Here is a 21942-nt window from a genome sequence, read left to right as displayed (position 1 = left end):
TACGAGAATTCTGTAGTGTGTGTGTCCGGCACTTTTGCCCCTCCCCCTTTTCACTTGACCACGCCCCACTCTCGAACTGGACGAGGGGAGGCGTTGAAAGAAAAAAAGCTGACAGTGTGACAACCGAACTCGTTTCAGTTTCGTCTCGACAGTACGTGTGCGAGAGTGACTGCCGGAAGATTACACAGGTAAGCTCCCCTGCTAGTTTATAACTGATGTCCTGCTGCTTGCTATTGAATGTGTATGACAAGTCACTTTAGGCGTGGACTGTCTTGTATGTCTGTGTCTTCTTCTGCAACAAGGTTTTATTACGTGTAAGTAGCTGTTTGTTTTTTCATCATATGTACTCGGTGTTGCCTTTTACTGGCGAATCTGAAGAAATGAAATTCACGTCACTTTTGAATCGTTTAATATTTGCTGTCTGAGTCTTTCGCTTTTCGGTTTTAGATTTTTCAAGTTTGATTTGTAGGTGCTGCGTTTCAGATGCAAACTATGGATTAACTTATTTCAGTTTTAACTGAATCTAAATCGTCTTAAACAAAAATAACAAGTGTATCAACCTGACGAGTTCCAGTTCCTAATGATTGCCACAGATTAGTTTTAAAGTAAAAAACAAAAACAAACAAAGAGTTAAAAAGAACTATTGTGAATTGAACATGTAATCAACAAATTCCTCACATTCTCGTACTCGAACAACCAATTTAACTCCACGTTTCATGATGATTAAGGCGTTTTTAACACAACGAAGCATGAGATGTGTTTTGGGTCATTGTTTCCGTGTAGCCACTGCAAGCCTTCATTGTCCGCGGGAAGCAGTCTGACATCATGCACTGACTATTGCCCGGCGGGTCAGTCTGATCTGATTTGTCCACGACAGATTCATTGTGCAGTCAGCTGCCCCGGCGGAGGATGGTTTATTCGAAACTGTGATCGTTTCGGAAAGACTTAATTTTTCTTTGATGTTTGCGACGTCTTGTTTCAGCTTGTTTTTTTGATGGGCAAAAGTAAGATATGTCGTTCTGAGCAATATTTACACGTACAAATCTGAGATAAACCGGGTTTATAAAAAAAAATGTGTGAGTCTTTCATTTTCAAATGAATGACAGGTTTGTTGGGTGGTTTTTTTGTGCCATATTCCGCTATTAAATGTTCTCGACATTGTTGAATTAAGTTCGTCGTTTCTGACGCCAGAAATGTAGAACGAAACTTGGAAAGTAAAGATGCAGTCTGTATTTCAAGCAAGGGTCAAATAATGTTCCTCCAGTTTCAGGTTCGAACGTCGGACAAATCAAAAGGGGTTATTGTAAAGTATCAAAGTCGAAACTTTCATTCAATTTCAGGCAAAAACTGTGAATCAGAAAGACCGGAAGCGGAAGTAGACTAACACTCCAAGATGGCGGTGCTTGTGAGGCGATCGTCTGCAACATTGGCCGCTATCTACGTACATTTTATCATACTGGTCATCCTGTGCATCTTCAACTTCACTGTACTGACCGGCGAGCTCCCCGTGCACAAAGGCTATGGACTGGCCCTCATTATTCTCTCCACTATCGCTGCTGTTTTGTGTGAGTACAGATTAAAGGCTTTGGCAGGGTGAAAATTGTTGTTGGTTTAATTGTTTGGTTGATTGCGGATTGAGATTGTACACCGGACATTTGCTGTTCCCTCCCATTTCCGTTCCCCACCCTCTCCCCAGCTCGTTCTTTGGCATTCATTATTCATTTTTTGGTCTCTTCAATTGGTCAATGTTATCCATCTGCAACTGGATTTTTCTTTTCTTCTTTCTTTCTGAGCTTTGTTCTATTTAAATCAAACTATCTTGTAAACTTGCTGTTCACCCCTTGTGTTATCCTTGGGATGTTGTTAGAATTCCTCATACTATCACAAGGTGTTTTGTTCGTGTTTTCTGTTTTGTTTTGTTTTCTTGTTTGTTTGGTTTTTGTCGCGTTTGTTCGTTTTCTTGGAAGTAAATGTAACCTTTTCCGTGTCTGTTATTTAATTCATTGTATCTTGCATTGTTAATTGTAATTATCTGAATACAACAATAACAATAATAACAATAACAGCACTTTATTGTCCATTAAAATATTACATAAAAATGGAAATTTTTCTTCGGCACACCGGCACACAAATACATTTGTTTCAACCAACTGTTTGTGTCCTCAGGCATAACGGCTCAAGACCCAGACGACACATTACTCCGCTCCTTCATGCTATGTGTGTCGGTGCTATGGACGGCGGTGGGTATCTACCACGTGACCGAGGGCTTCAACCCGACGGGGACAGATGGCGGTCAAGCGTTGGCCGGAGGATACGCCATCTTTCTCCTCATCTTCCTCTTCTTCATCTTCGGCTCTCTGTACCATCGGGCCAAGTTCGCTGCCGTCATGTCTCTTGGTGAGTAGTTTGGTGGGTGATTTTGTGTGGTATTGATGGTGATGTTGCCGCTCCAGACTTGGACGCTACAGCTTCTTGCGAGGCTCACCAGACCGTTATGAGAATGTACAAGTACAGACGTCATCGTCGGACCCGATGGACTACCAAGATGATGGTTGGATTCGTTGTGATGATGATCGTGTGTGCAGTGATGAGTAGCAGGATGAGTTTGACGACTGGTATGACGATGGGGAGAAACTACTTTTGGTTGGTTTGGTTAAGATTTACAGTCCAGTGAGGTTACCCTTATGGAAATTCGGGCTGCTTTCTCCCCGGGGAAAGCGAGCTGCCATACATACGGCGCTACCCATTTTTTTTCCTGCATGCGTGTATTCATGTTTCCTGAGACTTAATGCCGTGTGAGATGGAATTTTTTTTACTTTATTCCAAGTCCCACGGGTATTTGATGGACATTTTGATAATGATATCTAAAAAATAAAAATAAAATTAAATGACCACCGTACAATGACATCCACTCCAATACACATGTTGTTCTTGTTTTTCTTCAGGTTATTTTCTGGCGTGTATCTTCGAGATGTGCTCCCTGTGGAGACCTCTGCGGACGAGTGTGGGGGCGTACTACCTGTTAATGGCGGCCCTGGCTCTCTACAGCGTGGCCACCATCGTGCTCAAGAAATACCGGGATGGCGAGCCTTCTATGAACGCCACCATCTACCTCTATCACTCGTAATGAACACTTTTTTGTTTCGTTTTAAGAGATGATATCACCACGTGTGAATTGAACGACATTGTTATCTTATGAGTGGTCTCTCTCTCTCTCTCTCTCTCTCTCTCTCTCTCTCTCTCTCTCTCTCTCTCTCTCTCTCTGTCTCTCTCTCTCTCTCTCTCTCTCTCTCTCTCTCTCTCTCTCTCTCTCTCTCACGTATGTAGGATAAACTGATTATTTTTGTTGTGTGTGATGGGTTTTTTGTTTTTGTTTTTGCATGATTGTATTTTTCGGGGATTGTTTTTGCTTTAGTTTTTCACTTGACCTTTTGCATAATAATTTGCTCAACTCAGTTTCTTTGGAGATTTTCATCTTACCCGATACCTGTTTTGTTTCTCATTGTAAGATAGATACACTTGAATAAAACATCACATTTGTGATGGCCGAGTGGTAAAAGCACTTGCCTCGGAAGCGAGAGGTTGCGAGTTCGACCCTGGGTCAGGGCGTTAGCAATTTTCTGCCCCCTTTCCTAACCTAGGTGGTGGGTTCAAGTGCTAGTCTTTCGGATGAGACGAAAAACCGAGGTCCCTTCGTGTACACTACATTGGGGTGTGCACGTTAAAGATCCTACGATTGAAAAAAGGGTCTTTCCTGGCAAAATTGTATAGGCATAGATAAAAAAAAAATGTCCATCAAATACCCGTGTGACTTGGAATAAAGGCCGTGAACGGTGAATGCTCGCCCTAATAGGCTTGAGCTTTGCTGGCCGATGTGAATGCGTGATATATTGTGTAAAAAATTCCATCTCACACGGCATTAATAGGTAACATGCGCCTTGAGTCGCCTTGTGTGGTGAGATATGTGCGCGATATAAATTCTCGTAAATAAAATGAAATTAAAAATGAATAAAAATGTACAAACAAATAAACTTTTCCTGTACTCAAAAACCTACAATTCTCACTATTTGTCCGTCTTTCTCATCACTTTCTCAGGGGCATGTCGCGTGACTACGTCCCTCTGGGTCACGCCATGAACACCTTAGCTTTCGCCATCTGTGCCGGACATACAACGCGCGTCTTCCCCAACGTGTCGCTGGAGTTCATGTGGATCCTCACCGCCGGATGCTACCAGCTTCTCGCGGCCATCATCGCCGTCCGACGGTCGGACACCTACAACGGTTTCTACTTTTTCCTCCACTCGATGTTCTGGATTTCCAACGGTTTCAACTTCGCTGTCGAGTACACCACGGGGGTGCCTGTGCCTCCTATCATCGCCGTCGTCGTCATCTTCTTCGTCATCTTCTTCGTCGTAGGCGTGGCGTCGCTGTTCAGGGAGATCTATCAGTTCTTGCAGAATATCGCCCTGTGTCTGCTTGCCGTTGCCTTTTATGTGGATGGGTCGAGAGGTGAGTGAGTGTGTTTGTGTATGTGTGTGTGTGTGTTTGTGTGTGTGTGAGTGTATTTGTGTGTGTGTATGTGTGAGTGTGTTTGTGTGTGTGTATGTGTGTGTGTGTTTGTGTGTGTGTATGTGTGTGTGTGCCTAGCCTGCGTTTGTACTTTTTTATGTAAGTGTTTTTGAATGTATATTGGGGAAACCGTACATATTAGAGCGAAAATAAATACGGTTGAGTTACTGCAAGACATCTTCAGTGCAATGTGTTTTACGTGGAGAACATATAGGAGGAAAGCTGTCAGCATGCAATTTTTTTTTTTACGTTGTTGCATCCTTCCTTTTCTTTATTTTCTCGGCTATTTATTTATGTCGATACGACTTTCTTCTCGTCCTAAGTTAGAGACTGTTGTCATTGATTCACGTCAAGCTTTTTCTTTTCCTTCTTGTTTTGTGCAGGTGCTTTCTTGGGCGCCATGGGTTGGATCCTGCTGGTGATTTCACTGTACGGCCTGGCAGCACACATCACCCGGGCCAAGAGCTCCACCTTCAAACTGCCGCTTGGCATGAGGTAGCGTTGAACCTCCTTTTTAAGACTCCCCCCCCCCCCCCCCCATTTAAGACTTTCTCCTCTTTGAGACCTGTTTTTATAAAGACTTTCTGTTCCTAACTTGTGTAAATTTGCTTCTATTTGAAGACTACCTTCTTTCAAAGACATGATGGGCGGAGATGTAGCTCAGTCGGTAGCGCGCTGGATTTGTATTCAGTTGGCCGCTGTCAGCGTGAGTTCATCCCCACGTTCGGCGAGAGATTTATTTTTCAAAGTCAGCTTTGTGTGCAGACTCTCCTCGGTGTCCGAACACCCCCGTGTGTACACGCAAGCACAAGACCAAGTGCGCACGAAAAAGATCCCGTAATCCATGTCAGAGTTCGGTGGGTTATAGAAACACGAAAATACCCAGCATGCTTCCTCCGAAAGCGGCGTATGGCTGCCTAAATGGCGGGGTAAAAACGGTCATACACGTAAAAGCCGTGGGAGTTTCAGCCCATGAACGAACAAACAAGACTTTCTGTTCCTAACTTCTGTCAATTTGCTTCTATTTGAAGACTACCTTCTTTCAAAGACATGATTTGCTCAAACTTGTTTGCTACTTCTTTCCTTTACCTCTTATGTCTTCCCTTTCTTGAAACGCTTTTTTGTCCGACCAGCTTTTACAGATCCATCCATTTTTTCCCGTCAGATGCACGAAAGGCTCCCGCTTCAGAATATGACCTTTCTCCTTTGTCTGACTTCCTTCCTGTAAGCTTGTCCTTAACTGGGCGAAGTCGACTTCGCGAAGCTGGCCACACGGAGCAGGGACTGGGTGGCCGAGTGGTAACGCACTTGCGCTCGGAAGCGAGAGGTTGCGTGTTCAGGCCTGGGTCAGGCCGCAATTTTCTCCCCCCTTTCCTAACCTAGGTGGTGGGTTCAATTGCTAGTCTTTCGGATGAGACGAAAAACCGAGGTCCATTCGTTGTACACTACATTGGGGTGTGCACGTTAAAGATCCCACGATTGACAAAAGGGTCTTTCCTGGCAAAATTGTATAGGCATAGATAAAAATGTCCATCAAATACCTGTGGGACTTGGAATAAAGTAAAAAAAACAAAAAAACCAATTCCATCTCACACAGCATTAAGTCTCAGGAAACATGAATACACGCATGCAGGAAAAAAGAAATATGGGTAGCGCCGTATGTAGGGCAGCTCGCTTTCCCCGGGGAGAAAGCAGCCCGAATTTCCATGAGGGTAACCTCACTGGACTGTAAATCTTATCCAATCCAATCCAATCCATTAGCACTGAGTTTTCGCAAAGTCGACTTCGGGCTCAATGAAGGACAAGCTTTAAGGCTGTCCTTCATCAAGCTTTAAGGCTGTCCTTCATCAAGCTTTAAGGCTGTCCTTCATCAAGCTTTAAGGCTGTCCTTCATCAAGCTTTAAGGCTGTCCTTCATCAAGCTTTAAGGCTGTCCTTCATCAAGCTTTAAGGCTGTCCTTCATCAATCTTTAAGGCTGTCCTTCATCAAGCTTTAAGGCTGTCCTTCATCAAGCTTTAAGGCTGTCCTTCATCAAGCTTTAAGGCTGTCCTTCATCAAGCTTTAAGGCTGTCCTTCATCAAGCTTTAAGGCTGTCCTTCATCAAGCTTTAAGGCTGTCCTTCATCAAGCTTTAAGGCTGTCCTTCATCAAGCTTTAAGGCTGTCCTTCATCAAGCTTTAAGGCTGTCCTTCATCAAGCTTTAAGGCTGTCCTTCATCAAGCTTTAAGGCTGTCCTTCATCAAGCTATAAGGCTGTCCTTCATCAAGCTTTAAGGCTGTCCTTCATCAAGCTATAAGGCTGTCCTTCATCAAGCTATAAGGCTGTCCTTCATCAAGCTATAAGGCTGTCCTTCATCAAGCTTTAAGGCTGTCCTTCATCAAGCTTTAAGGCTGTCCTTCATCAAGCTTTAAGGCTGTCCTTCATCAAGCTTTAAGGCTGTCCTTCATCAAGCTTTAAGGCTGTCCTTCATTAAGCTTTAAGGCTGTCCTTCATCAAGCTTTAAGGCTGTCCTTCATCAAGCTTTATAAGGCTGTCCTTCAACAAGCTTTAAGGCTGTCCTTCATCAAGCTTTAAGGCTGTCCTTCATCAAGCTTTAAGGCTGTCCTTCATCAAGCTTTAAGGCTGTCCTTCATCAAGCTTTAAGGCTGTCCTTCATCAAGCTTTAAGGCTGTCCTTCATCAAGCTTTAAGGCTGTCCTTCATCAAGCTTTAAGGCTGTCCTTCATTTAGCCCGAAGTCGACTTCGCGAAGTCTTTTCACCTTTAACCCAGTGTCGAAACTTCCTGCAGCCAGCTTCCAACTTTTTTCTCCAGCTTTTACTGATCCATTTACTCTTTCCCCTTAGATGCATGGAAGGCGCTCGCTTCACGAAATTCCTTCAGAACAGCTGCAAGTGCTGCGTGGGCTGTCTGTACGGCAAACTCCGGGAACCTACGGCCACTGGGAGAAAGCAGGCGCTGTTCTCCAGAGACTTCATCCTGGGCTACACCAAGTACTTCGACCTGGACGTCGTTGGCTTTGCCTCCAACGCCATTGCCGTCCTAGCCATCCTGTGGATCCCGCAAGGCTTGTGGGTAATGCCCTGGGCCATTGCCTTTGGGGGTCTGACGCAGTACATCGTGGGGTCGGTGTGCTTTGCCAGGGGCTTGACGTTCGAAGCCTGCTCCTTCTACACGTTCGGCTCGCTCTGGCTCATCTGGGGGCCTTTCCGAGGTCTTGGGGTTCTGGCTCAGGTTGGTAAAAAGAAAGAAATAAAAAAGCAAACAAGCAAACAAAGTCAAACAAACAAACAAACAAACATCCATACTGAAACCACGGATAAACACTGTGCTTGTTGCTCTGCTCGTTGTCAGTTTTGACTCCTTTCTTTCTCCCACGTGGAGGGCCGGAGTGGCATAGTGGTTAGAGTTCTTGCCTCGGGGCCAATGCAAATACCCCATTTCCCGAACGCTCTCCAGTCCACCCAGCTGGAAATGGGTATCTGACCCTAATTAGGTCGGGGAAGGCAAAAGCAGCGAGGGAGATGGTATGGGCACCGCCCTCATAAAGCTGGCCCTAGACAAGTTGAGATATCTAACACCTCGCTCCCCTACCATCAAATATGGTTATGGGAATACCTTTACCTACCTGTTACACTTTCTCCCACAGGATAACGGGCCGGCGACGATCACTGGCATCGTGGGGTTCATCGTGGTGGGTGTGCTGCAGCTGCTCCTGGCTCTGACCGTCAGCAAGGCCTGGGTGGTGCTCATGTTCATGTTCATCATGGTCTGCATCGGCTTCATCCTCTTCGCTGTCGGCTCCATCGCCCACTTCGTCTATGAGATTGTGGTGAGTGTATAGCAGGAGAAATACCAATGGCTTTTATGCCATGTGGCGGAATAAATTCTTGTTCTCTTCTCTTGATCTCATGCTGGGTATCACCTGAGGTTAGTGTACAGTAAGTGTACAGTCTTTGTGTACAGCTTGTTCTTCGGCAATATTACGCACTTTTATGCACAGCAATGTTGTGGCAAAGAGATGTTAGCAAGTGCACAAAATGAAATTATCTGATGAAATGACATGATTTTTGCCTCTTTCCTGTTTCTGCTGCTGCTGCTGCAGCTGCTGCTGCTGCTGCTGTCGAGCACCAACGCACACAAAAAACGACCAGGGCAAAAAAGCAACACGAATCTAATAACCTCAGTTATGTCTAGCAGCAGTGCTGAGTCTAGGTGTAAACTACCTTTGTTCATTGCAGATCGGCATCGTGTTCGTGCTGGTGTGCCTCTACTGTTTCCTGAGCACCATCCTCAAGGCCGCGGTTGGGCGGGACATCATGCCGTTCGGCAAGCCCTTCCTGCAGGTCAGCTTCCTCCACTCACAGGGACCCAGGGCGCTGTGGGCTGACGCTCGCCGTGCTACTGGCGTCAAGGCTATTGCAGGTAAGTGACAGGTGCCATACATACACTCCCAGCTACGCATGGCTATCGCAGGTAAATGTCAGGTGTGATACCTCCACTGACAGGGACCCGGGGCGCTGTGGGCTGACGCTCGCCGTGCTACTGGCGTCAAGGCTATCGCAGGTAAATGACAGGTGCCATACATACACTCCCAGCTACGCATGGCTATCGCAGGTAAATGTCAGGTGGGATACCTCCACTGACAGGGACCCAGGGCGCTGTGGGCTGACGCTCGCCGTGCTACTGGCGTCAAGGCTATTGCAGGTAAGTGACAGGTGCCATACATACACTCCCAGCTACGCATGGCTATTGCAGGTAAGTGACAGGTGTCATACCTCCACTCATAGACACAGGGATCATTTTCATAAGTCTCCAAATTCGGCGATCGACTCAATAGAACGAGGTTTGACATTATACTGAGCAGTAGCACTACTTACCTGATTTAATCCCTTCAGAATTTTACCGTTTAGATTATCTGAATGTCTGAGTATACTCAAACACCCCCTTCACCCCCTAGATCATCGGTGACCCGAAGAAAGGAGTTATGTACAGCTAGGTTCGGGGCAATCACTAGACAGGAAAGCTTTCGTGCCATTGACAATTTCAGAGGTGTATATTGGAACACATTTTGGAGAAAAAATAAATGTCGGACCGGAGTTGTATATTGGAACAAATTTTGGAGAACAAATAAATGTCGGACCGTTCTACCTAGACATACTGGAAACTTTGTAGAATGGTCTTGAAAGAACTGAAGTTCATGCACAACAACTATGAAAATAGTTGATAAACTCAAATGACTGAAAAATCAACCCCTTCGTTGTAAAGTACAAGTTCAAGTTCAAGTTCAAGTTCAAGTTCAAGTTTATTGGTCCATAACCCATGGGGGCATTTTGAACAATAAATACAATCAATACAATCATGATATATGCTAATATAAAAAATAAAAAATAATAAAAAATAAAAAAATTATGAAAAACTGTTACAAATTCTATTAGTAAAGTCCAAAATATTCTTTAGCAATTTCTTTTTCTTAGTAGCAAATAACTTTTTAAATTTAAGTGCATTAGGTTTTTTCCAATAGTAAGGTGGTAACAACTCAGCTCTTTCTTCTTTGAAAAAATCACAGACAAATAAATAATGGAATTCATCACCTATGTCATGCGATACACATTTGGTGCAAGTTCTTTCTGACCTCGGGATGTTAAGATAACGTTCTTTCTGTACAGGTAAATTGTTGTTTAATGTTCTAAACTTCATCATTGAAACACATTGCTGATATGGCAGGGTTGTGACGTAGTCTTCACATGCAAAAATATCTTTGAACATTCGATAATTCCAAAACATATTTTTTGTTCCAATTTCTGTAAACCATTTATGGATATACTGGTCATATAGACTTCTTTTTACTTTCTTTTTAAACCATGTGCTTGAGTATTGAATATTTTCTTGAGAAGTCCAAAGGCCAGAGAGACCAATTTCATTTAAGGTTTTTTCAATGAAACATAAGTACTTGGATTCAATCATCTTGTTGATATACAATCTATAAGTAAAGCAATACACAATACTTGAAAATTTATTTTTATGAATAGGACTAATCAGTTTATACCAATAGCAAAGCATTCTACATTTCATATTAACATCTAGTGGATATCTTCCAAGTTCACCAAATATCATAGCATTTGGAGTACAATGTCCCGCAAAATTCATCAATTCAATGAAAAGCACGCATTCATCCACGTGAAATGCCCGGATCTTGACTATAATTGCTGTATTCAAGTCACTGGTTGCCTTATGTTTATAAAGGTATACTATGTCATTCGAATTTCCCCAAAGCTAACAATCTTGAGGGCTTAAATCTGGTAAGTTTGGCTACCGCTCAATTTTTAACCTCGTACTGTTAAGTCGATCCCTGAATTTGGCAACTTTATTTGAAATTGCACAAAAGTCAGACCATTTGATTTACAAAATTGTCACTTTCGGGAAAGGTCATGCATAGGCTGAAATGTATGTCCCCCAAATATAAAGTAATTTGGTCAACAGATGTAGAAGTTATTAACATTTTTGTGGGTTGCATGTTTATTGGGTCCTTTTGGCAACACTGTTCCATGTAAGCGGTAACTTTCGCGAAGAGTTGACATTCGTGTTGAAGGTGAACTCATATAATTTATATCACGCCAGTTACAGGGCGTGATATAAATTATATGAGTTCACCTTCAACACGAATGTCAACTCTTCGCGAAAGTTACCGCTTACATGGAACAGTGTTGCCAAAAGTATTTCTGTTCTTTCAGGTGTTTTGGTTTTGGTTTTTACTCACCAAGGCAATATATTTTTGTCATGACTGACATACTGAAATGAAATAGTGTCTTTATGACGACAATAGAATTCCCATATAGTGAAATGAAATCATTTTGTGTTGCAGATATCATGAACAAGGGTGGGATTGTTGGCATTCCCACAGACGTTGTGTACGTGTTGGTGGCTGCTGTCAAGTTCCCAGAGGCTGTGCGGGTAAGACTATATGCAGCCTATGTATGGGCTTACTTCTCAGCTTATTAGCCATGACTTCTTAGCTTATGCCTGTTTGGTCGTTTGGACCCCGAACGCAACCGTGCATCCAAAGATAGCATATTTCTCTCTCTCTCTCTCTTATAATGTTTTCATGGTCTGTTTTGTATTCATGTTAGTTAGCAAGGACAGATTGTAAGACTAGGCAACGCCTAAAATCTCCATCCTTCTGTAATAAAGTTTAATCAATCAATCAATCAATCTCTCTCTCTCTCTCTCTCTCTCTCTCTCTCTCTCTCTCTCTCTCTCTCTCTCTCTCTCTCTCTCTCTCTCTCTCTCTCTCTCTCTCTCTCTCTCTCTCTCTCTCTCTCTCTCTCTCTCTCTCTCTCTCTCTAGCGCGGCCTCGGAGGAATATTGACTATTTCGATCTGTGAAAAATGTAATATGTTTGTCAAAAATACAAATAACGTATAAGATACGCGCTTTACTGACACACACACTGTGCTTGCAGAGAGCGTACACGACCAAGAAGGACGCCGAAGACAGACCCATGTCCATGTGGATCTCGCGTGTGGAACAACTGGACGAAGGAAGAGAACTGTTCGGGGAGCTCGTGTGGGCCTTCATGAACGAGGTCTGGCCCTCCACCGTCAGCTGTGTTATCCCCAAAGGTGCAATATAATAAAAAATATCTGACGGTTGGTTTGTTTCTTTTGGACTGTAATCTATTTGACTGGCTTTGGCTGTTTTATCCCCAAAGGTGCGATATGAAAAAATATCGGACGGCTTTTTTTTCATTTGGACTGTTACATATTTGACTGGCTTTGGCTGTGTTATTTGAAAAGGTGCGATATGAGAAAATATCTAACCTTTTTTTTTCATTTTGGGGAGTTACAGATTTGACTGGTTTTGATGAATGCGCGATGGTTGCATGTAACGGTAAAGTGACCAACAATAGAATGTGAGAAAAATTCTAATCAAAAAGAAAGTTGAAGCATGTTGTTGATGTTGTTGGTGGTGATGGTGTTGGTGGTAGCGTTGTTCTTGTTGTTCTTGTTGTTCTTGTTGTTCTTGTTGTTGTTGATTAGCTGCAAAATGTGTGTTTGTACAAACCCAAACTCTTTCTGTACGACCCCTCCGTAAAACGACTGAATTTCGGTTACATTTTCAAAGTCGTTTGAAAATAGGTACCACTGTACATTACACACTTGACATGTCTATATGTCCACAGGACTTTGGCTGGAGAACCTCGGCATCGGAGACGCCAACGCCCTGGTGGGTCGTCCCGACAGCATCGCAGTGCGTATGCCCGACAACTGCGTGACGTCATACCTGGTAGACCAGACAGGCCCGGTGGCCACTACGTCAGCCAACCCGACAGGTGAAGCCGACACCACGCACCACCTGCAGGTCCTCGCGAAGCTGGGCATGGAGAACGTAAGTTGTTTGACTCATCAGATTTTATACCACGAACGTATATTATATTACAGCGTATCTCGATAAAAGAAGGGGTTCAAATATATACATGTATGTCTTTATTTTTTTTTATTTTTTTTTTATGGGAGATTTATATAGCGCTTGACGTTCTCTAAGCGCTTTACATATTAATTTCTGCCGTGTGAGATGGAATTTTTTACACAATATATCACGCATTCACATCGGCCAGCAAAGCTCAAGCCATTACGGCGAATATTATTTACTTTTCACGGCCTATTATTCCAAGTCACACGGGTATTTGGTGGACATTTTTTATCTATGCCTATACATTTTTGCCAGGAAAGACCCTTTTTTCAATCGTGGGATCTTTAACGTGTACACCCCAATGTAGTGTACACGAAGGGACCTCGGTTTTTCGTCTCATCCGAAAGACTAGCACTTGAACCCACCACCTGGGCTAGGAAAGGGGGAAGAACATACCTTACGCCCCGACCCAGGGTCGAACTCGCAACCTCTCGCTTCCGAGGCAAGTGCACTTTACCACTTGGCCACCCTTTCCCTTTAGTCAACAAGAGCAGGGGGCAGGGTATCTGAGGTGGTAGGTACTAGACTTGTGATATTTTTCAGCATTGGGAACAGAGGAAATGAATAGTGTCTTTTTTGGAAATGAATTACTTGTTTCTAAAGAGTATTTCGCAAATGTTCAACTTCTCTGTGCACGTGAATGGTATCCAATGGTCAGCCCCTTCCCCCTGTGAACATGGCTAGTTGACACTAATTATCACCCGATTATTACCTTAATTACCCTGATTACTGTGTGCAGGTGGATGGGATCCTGTGCTCAGGTCCCTCCCCCGAAAACATGGCGTCGACAGTGGTTGACACGCGACGTATGACACAGGGACAGCTCAGCTTCTTCCGAATCGGCGTGGTACCACGTCAGCGTGTGGAGGCCATCTTTGATTACGTCAGAACCCGCTTCAACAACGAGGGGTCGACGCTGCCTCCTTCCATCACCGCTACAGGCGGGGGACAGGTATACAAGGTTGTCGTCACCAAGACTGAGACTGGTCTTTTTTTGCACAGAATCAAATGACGACATTTATAACAAATGACGTCATTATCAAGATTGGTACATAACGTATTATTGTGCATAATTTCTTTGTGATCCGTTGTGTTTTCGTAAAGATACAGTGTATTTAGTCATGTAAGCGAGAGACACTGGCCTAAAAAATGGCGGCAAAAAGCACATTTTCAGAGAAGGATTTTCGATCCTACATCAAAATAAGAACGGCACTTGGTAAAACGGCCGGTGACATACTTGAAGAGCTGATAACTGTAAGCCCAGGCACAGCACCATCTCGCGCGACAGTTTTTCGGTGGGCAAAGCATTTCTCAACAGGAAAAACGTCTGTGGAAGATGCAAGGGGAAAAGTGAAGAAACCACCTGTAACCGACAATAAAATGGTGTCCCATGTGCAACGGTTAGTTGATGAAGATCCCCGAGTGAGCAGTCATTTTATCGCCGAAACACTGGACATTTTGTCGTCGTCTGTCTTGAGAATTTTAAAACACAAACTTGGATACACAAAGGTGTGCGCGCGATGGGTACCACATTTCCTCACTGAAGAGAACAAGAGGTGTAGGGTTACGTTTGCCCAACGTGAAATAAAAAACAACTGCATCATCTAAAGATTTCCCGGTTTTTGAGACCAGTCTCAGTCTTGGTGACGACAACCTTGTAACTGCAGTGTTTGTCATCTGTTCTTCTGTATATTGCTTGAATGAATCCAAACACAGATGAACGGCTAACGTGCCAAAATTCAGAATAAAACCAAAACAAGAATTGTAGGTTAATGGAACGTTTAATTAACGAAACGAAACGTTACATTTAATAGTTCGTAAACCCAGTGATATTTGAAGTAGACAGACAAACAAACAATTATGATACAAATAATGAAATTAAATGAGATGAGCTTGAATTGGTGTTTCCTGTTCATGTCCTTGTTGTTGTCTTGTCTGTCACGCTTTGGAAACATCTTTTTAAATATTATCTTAGTAATACAGCTGAACTTGCCCTGGCGACCACCTCTTCATTGTAGTGGACTTAATGCTCTTATCTCAAGCTTCATTTGCACATGTTTGTGTGTTCGTATCCCTTTGTTAGTTTGCCCGATTGTCGTGATTGTTGTTGTTGTTGTTGTTGTTGTTGTTGTTGTTGTTGTTGTTGTTGTTGTAATAAATTGTAGTTGTAATAAATTGTTGTTGTTGTTGTTGTTGTTGTTGTTGTTGTTGTTGTTGTTGTTGTTGTTGTTGTTATAGTTGTAATAAATTGTTGTTGTTGTTGTTGTTGTTGTTGTTGTTGTTGTTGTTGTTGTAATAAATTGTAGTTGTAATAAATTGTTGTTGTTGTTGTTGTTGTTGTTGTTGTTTTCTTCCGGGATGGAAACATGAAGGGAAGACAAAGTCATGTAGAAAAAAGTAATTTGAACAATGTTGAGTTTGTGTGGATGCATTGTTTAATGAACATTATGTTAATATTGACAGAAATGTTCATTTAGTATAGTCTGGTTTTTCTCTCTCTCTCTCTCTCTCTCTCTCTCTCTCTCTCTCTCTCTCTCTCTCTCTCTCTCTCTCTCTCTCTCTCTCTCTCTCTCTCTCTCTCTCTCTCTCTCTCTCTCTCTCTCTGCTCTTAATTCAGGTCTACAGAAAGCCAACCATAGAAGTTCATTATCCCTTTTACTCATGACACTTTCTGTCTTTTCTCCACATTCAGGTCAACCCAGGCTTCATCGAGGACGAAAATAACAACGACGACAACGACAGCGGCGTGAGCGGCGGCAACGGCAACGGAAGTCAGGGCGAGGACGACGGTAGCGGAGACAACGTTCCTCTCGTCGCCGAGAGCGCCTCCCATCTACAGAACTCCCTCAACCTGGCCCAACCCCCACTGTCCCCGTCACGCCAGGGCATCGTGGGCCACGAAAACCCGGTCTACGACAACTCGGCAGATGCCGAAGAAACCTTCGACGGGAGCGACTTCAGTTCCTTCACTAGCGGCCGCCTGTCTATCGCTGACGAAGAACTCGGTCGGCAATCTCCGGCTCAATCCGGCGACGGTCGGGCGTCTTCGCCGTCCTTCGAGGAGGTGACGGGCGGAAGCTCTCCGTACGAGGCGATGGTGGTGCTGCCCTCTGGTGCCATGCAGATGCAGAACGCCAAGCAGATCGGGGGGAGACAACCACCGCGGCAGCAGTCAACGACGGGGAGTCCCGCACCGCACTTCAGAATGAACCCCGTGTTTACCGAAAGTCAGAAGATTTAGAGCTGGCGGTTTCTCAACGATCAGACTTCTCAATGAATCCCGTGTTGACCGAAAGTCGGCAAATTTAGAGCTGGCGGTTTCATGAACGAAAAGACTTTTGAATGATAAACGTGGAAGACCTGCGCTGACTAAGACTATGAGTGACACAACCGTCAAACGCTGAAGAAGAAGAAGAAGAAGAAGAAGAATGATAAACTTTGTTGCTGACGATTTTTAGTTCAGTCGTTATAAAGGTGCTCCTGTTGTCTAACAGCTGTTGAAACATAACTATATTTAAAATCGCGTAGCGACTTTGTGTGACGACTCTTACAAAACAGTTAAACTTAGGTCGTGGACATTTTTGAAGATGGCATTAGATTTAGGCGGGAAAAAGGTCTTTGCGAAATTTAAAAAAAGGCGAAAACGCATAATCGCAAAGTAAACAAAATGGGTTTCTTCAATCGCAGAACAGTTTTAAAATAGATTTCGTAAAATGCCACATACAAAAACAAGGATCCAATATTGCTTGTGTGATCACTGATGGTATTCAAGTGAGAACACTAACTCCTCTTTATTGGTTACAATAGTCCGACTGACATGTGTCACCTTATGGTCACCGCATGCGTTTACGTAATCCACTGCAAGATCCTTTTTCGCCTGACAACGCAATAAAGGATTCAACATCATCAACATTTTTCGGTTACTATCTTCATCCTGCAGTCGATCAGTATGTTAAAACAATTAATTCAGAGATCATTTGAGTCAAAAATAGATAAACTCGGTGAATGCAAAACTGTGTTTGTTTAAAGGTAAACAAGTAATATTTTAGTAAGAGGGCTTTCAAGTACCTTTTACATCTACCCGCCTTCCCTTCCTCTCCCTCTTTCTCTCTCCCTCTCTCTCTTTCTTACTCTCTCACTCTCTCTCTCTCTCTCTCTATCTGTCTCTCTCTCTTTTCTTACTCTCTCAAGCCACCCATTGCACACCGGTTCGACCGAAGCTAAGTGAAGAATAAACTCCTGTTGTGCAGCGGGTTAAAGTATTCCCTCATACCTCGGAGATATACCTTCAGTCGCTCGCAGCGACGTCACGTGACGGAAAGAATGTTATCACACCATTGAAATGACATTCTTTCCGTCCCCTATAGGCGACGAAATAGGTCAAATTTTGTTCACTTTTTAGTGGAAAATGCTTCGACGCCGGAGCGGGTACTGGACCCAGTGCCGTTCTAGTGCAAGTGCACTACAAAGGCACTGCACCCAGTGCCGATAAGCGACAGCATTTTCTTCCACCATCTAAAATGTCACGTGACGTCGCTGCGAGCGAGTGAAGATATATCTCCGAGGTATGAGGGAATACTTTATCCCGCTGCACAACAGGAGTTTATTTTTCACTTCTCTTCGGTCGTAGCGGTGTGTAATACCTCCTCAAGCTCTCTCTCTCTCTCTCTCTTTCTTACTCTCTCACGCTCTCTCTCTCTCTCTCTCTCTCTCTCTCTCTCTCTCTCTCTCTCTCTCTCTCTCTCTCTCTCTCTCTCTCTCTCTCTCTCTCTCTCTCTCTCTCTCTCTCTCTCTCCTGTGTACTCAGAACATTGACACGAAAATCCATATATTCTTTCAGAATTCGTGAATCAGTCATAATTTAATGAACTTATTTTGCCTCACTCACGGTTGATAATTATTTAATAACCACGGGAAAAGTGAGTGTGCCAATAATGGTATTTGTTCAAGCTGTATTTTTGTTTTGTATGTACATTTTCATGTAAATAATCATGTCATACACAATTGCAAAACACGTAATATTGTAATGTCTGTTTCCTTGTATATGTAGCTCATATCTCCAGGTTGAATTTTCTTGATAAAAATAAGAATTTCTAGATTGTCGTTGGTATTTATTTTGACGAAAGGAAATGTCAAAATGTGGAATTGAATTATTTGTGTCATCGGAGAGAATTACGTGCAATGCAAATAAAATATTAAGAATCAAAATTTGTCGAATTTCTGAACTGAATGTAGACAATTGCACAGGCACAAACACGCTCGCTCGCACGCCCAAACACACACACACACACACACACACGCACGCACGCTCACGCACGGACACGCACGTACACGCACGCACGCACGCACGCACGCAAGCTCGCACGCACGCACGCACGCACGCACGCACACAGACAGACATACACACATTAATACATACATTAATACAAACATACATACGTACAAACATAAATACAAACATACACACACATACACTCATACATATACACACACACACACACACGCACACACACACACACACATACACACACACCCACACACACACACACCCACCCACACACACACACACACACACCCACACACACACACATACACACACATACACCCACACACACACACACACACACACATACACAGATTGTGTTGATTTTTACATTTAGTCAAGTTTTGACTAAATGTTTTAATGTAGAGGGGGGAATCGAGACGAGGATTGTGGTGTATGTGTGTGTGTGTGCGTGTGTGTGTGTGTGTGTGTGTGTGTGTGTGTGTGTGTGTGTTTAACGTTTGTGTGTGTGTGTGTAGAGCGATTCAGACTAAACTACTGGACCTTCTTCTTCTTCTGCGTTCGACGGTTGTGTCTAGGGTCGTAGTTCCGCTGCTGTCGTGAACTGGAACGTCGCTTTCAGGTCTTCTGACGTTCCCCAGAGCTTGGTCTCCAGTGTAGCTCCTTCTGGCCAGATCTGGTTCCGCAGCAGAGTGAAGTTTGTGCATGTATTCAATACATGTTCTACTGTCTGGTCGGCCGCCCCACAATCGCACAATGCCGACTCTGCTACGCCGATCCTTTTCAGGTGCGCTTTAAAGCCGCAGTGCCCTGTACGCAGCCGGAAGATGGCAGTCTGCTCTGCACGGCTGAGGCGGTGGATGGGGTCTTGGTCTGGCTTGTAGCCTCCGTTTCTTTCTTTGAATGCTGTCTTCCAGCGATGCTTGATGAGGGTTTTGGTCTCTCGGAAGGACAGGCTGGTTTCTGGTTGTTCCTGTCTTCCTGCATCTTTGGCCAGACCATCCGCCTTCTCATTTCCAGCGATGCCGCAGTGCGCTGGAATCCACTGCAGAACTACGGAGGCTTTCTGGGACAAGTCGTTCAGGGACTTCTTCAGCTCTTCCACGAGGTGTTCTGCAGGGGCTGTGAGGACTTGTAGTGCGGACAGGCAGTCAGAGAGGAAGACAACCTTGGGTGGGGTTTCCTCAAGAGAGGTGAGGAAGTCTGCAGCTGTATGGAGGGCAACAACTTCTGCTTTGAAGTTGGAGCAGAGAACACCGCATGGTGTGGTCAGTGTCTCTGGGGGTCTTCCTGGCATTTGAATGAAGACGCCACTTCCTCCGTTCTTGGTTGCGCACTCTGCCGAACCATCTGTATAAGCGTGGGTCCACTTGCTGGCTGGGTACCTCCTGTGCATTTCTTCCAGGGCAAGGGAGCGGAGGGCTGCATCACTCTGTTGCTGTTTTCCTACTGAACCGATCTTTATGAAATTTGACATGAGAGTTCCTGGGAATGATATCCCCGGACGTTGTTTTCTTTTTTTCGATAAATACCTTTGATGACGTCATATCCGGATTTTTGTAAAAGTTGAGGCGGCCCTGTCACACCCTCATTTTTCAATCAAATTGATTGAAATTTTGGCCCAGCAATCCTCGACGAAGGCCGGACTTCGGTATTGCATTTCAGCTTGGTGGCTCACGAACCTGTCGGCGTAGGCTGGTTTCAAAGAAAGCGAGCGCTATGCAGAAAAATCGTCTGCTTTGAGACACGACCTTTCGTGACCCTGCTTCCGGCCTATCTTTTTACATTTAGTCAAGTTTTGACTAAATGTTTTAACGTAGAGGGGGAATCGAGACGAGGGTCGTGGTGTATGTGTGTGTGTGTGTGTGTCTGTCTGTCTGTCTGTCTGTGCGTGTTTGTGTGTGTAGAGCGATTCAGACCAAACTACTGGACCGATCTTTATGAAATTTTACATGAGAGTTCCTGGGAATAATATCCCCGGATGTTTTTTTGGGTTTTTTTTTCGATAAATACCTTTGATGACGTCATATCCGGCTTTTTGTAAAAGTTGAGGCGGCACTGTCACACCCTCATTTTTCAATCAAATTAATTGAAATTTTGGTCAAGCAATCTTCGACAAAGGCCGGACTTCGGTATTGCATTTCAGCTTGGTGGCTTAAAAATTAATTAATGACTTTGGTCATTAAAAATCTGAAAATTGTACAAACAATATTTTTTTTATAAAACGATCCAAATTTCCGTTCATCTTATTCTTCATCATTTTTTTTATTCCAAAAACATATAAATATGTTATATTTGGATTAAAAACAAGCTCTGAAAATTAAAAATATAAAAATTATGATCAAAATTAAATTTTCGAAATCAATTTAAAAACACTTTCATCTTATTCCTTGTCGGTTCCTGATTCCAAAAACATATAGATATGATATATTTGGATTAAAAACACGCTCAGAAAGTTAAAACGAAGAGAGGTACAGAAAAGCGTGTTATCCTTCTCAGCGCAACTACTACCCCGCTCTTCTTGTCAATTTCACTGCCTTTGCCACGAGCGGTGGACTGACGATGCTACGAGTATACGGTCTTGCTGAAAAATTGCATTGCGTTCAGTTTCATTCTGTGAGTTCGACAGCTTGACTAAATGTTGTATTTTCGCCTTACGCGACTTGTTTTAAACTTTCAAAACTTCGAATTGTACTGATCTTGTCTTGATGAAAAAAGAAATCTTTTATGATTTAGGAATGTTTGTGTTACAAGCTGTCAATTTATTATTTAGATTTTAAAAGTTAGTTCTAGCGCCAAAAACAAGGCGCCTGGTTATAGAACAGACGGTCCACGAAAATAAATTCTTTGAAAATGTCTCACTCTCGACGGAAAGCAGCCAGGATGTTCCCGTTCGGTGAGCATTCAAATGGAAGGGTGTTTGTACCGTGTGTAAAAGCCTGACAGTATATGTGATGGTTTACGGGAGGCTTACTGTGCCTTTAAGATTGCAACCGAGACACGCCCGATGTTTGCACGAGTAAAAAGTTCTTTCCAAACCCACACAAACCTGACAGAGTTCTTCACGTAATTCGAGAGAGGAAACAGCGTGGGAAGCATGAAGAAGTAGAAGATTAAAAGAAATGGGTTTTGCGGGAATGGTATCAGCAGCTAAACTTCCTTGTCCTTTTCTAAAACACCGAGGATTGAGGTCATTCCTTTTGGGATGACGATCAACTTTTTTGAGATAGTAGGTCAAACAGGTTTTCTTTAAATGTCAACTTTTTTTGGAAACTTAGGGGACATATTTCTTGCTATCCTCGAAAGCTGATACATGTGTGGAGTCACCTGACACGAACTGCACTGATAAACCGAACTGCAAAACACCATCAAATTCCCCTTTTTTTCCACCAATGGAATGTCTTGTGCTAACCTGTTGGACCAGACCAGACAAAATATATTGATGTCCTATAGGCATGTATGTTTAGCCTTTTAAGGACATGATCTATATTAAAAAAAACACGGTGGGCAAGGGAGGAAAGGAGAAGGGCCAGACCAAGCAGCCAGACCAAGCAGCCAGACCCTGATGGCTGGGACTCGGGACCCACTCTCTCTATATATTATATAGGGGGCGGGGTTGAG

The 21942-nt window shown here is 43.6% G+C and overlaps 2 protein-coding genes across 3 annotated transcripts in view; one reads left to right on the top strand and one right to left on the bottom strand.

Moving 5' to 3' along the window:
• Window positions 1–21942, bottom strand: part of LOC138966065 (O(6)-methylguanine-induced apoptosis 2-like) — a 342886-nt gene that overhangs the window by 225920 nt on the left and 95024 nt on the right. The window lies entirely within an intron of this gene.
• LOC138966055 (uncharacterized) lies at window positions 123–16663 on the top strand. 2 transcript variants are annotated; one of them, XM_070338146.1, is made up of 14 exons: window positions 123–188; window positions 1341–1565; window positions 2167–2397; window positions 2946–3123; window positions 4096–4508; window positions 4952–5063; window positions 7412–7799; window positions 8215–8397; window positions 8807–8990; window positions 11431–11519; window positions 12028–12187; window positions 12748–12953; window positions 13777–13989; window positions 15730–16663. In XM_070338146.1, exons 2-14 carry the CDS (start codon window positions 1394–1396, stop codon window positions 16276–16278), a joined length of 3078 nt encoding a protein of 1025 aa, XP_070194247.1. In that variant the 5' UTR covers window positions 123–188; window positions 1341–1393; the 3' UTR covers window positions 16279–16663. The 2 variants fall into 2 exon arrangements, with proteins under 2 accessions (XP_070194247.1, XP_070194246.1); XM_070338145.1 differs by lacking the exon at window positions 123–188 and adding an exon at window positions 877–1004.

The sequence above is a fragment of the Littorina saxatilis genome, linkage group LG5 (assembly GCF_037325665.1).
Source record: "Littorina saxatilis isolate snail1 linkage group LG5, US_GU_Lsax_2.0, whole genome shotgun sequence".
Lineage (NCBI taxonomy): Eukaryota > Metazoa > Mollusca > Gastropoda > Littorinimorpha > Littorinidae > Littorina > Littorina saxatilis.
This window is presented reverse-complemented; position numbering and strand designations above follow the sequence as displayed.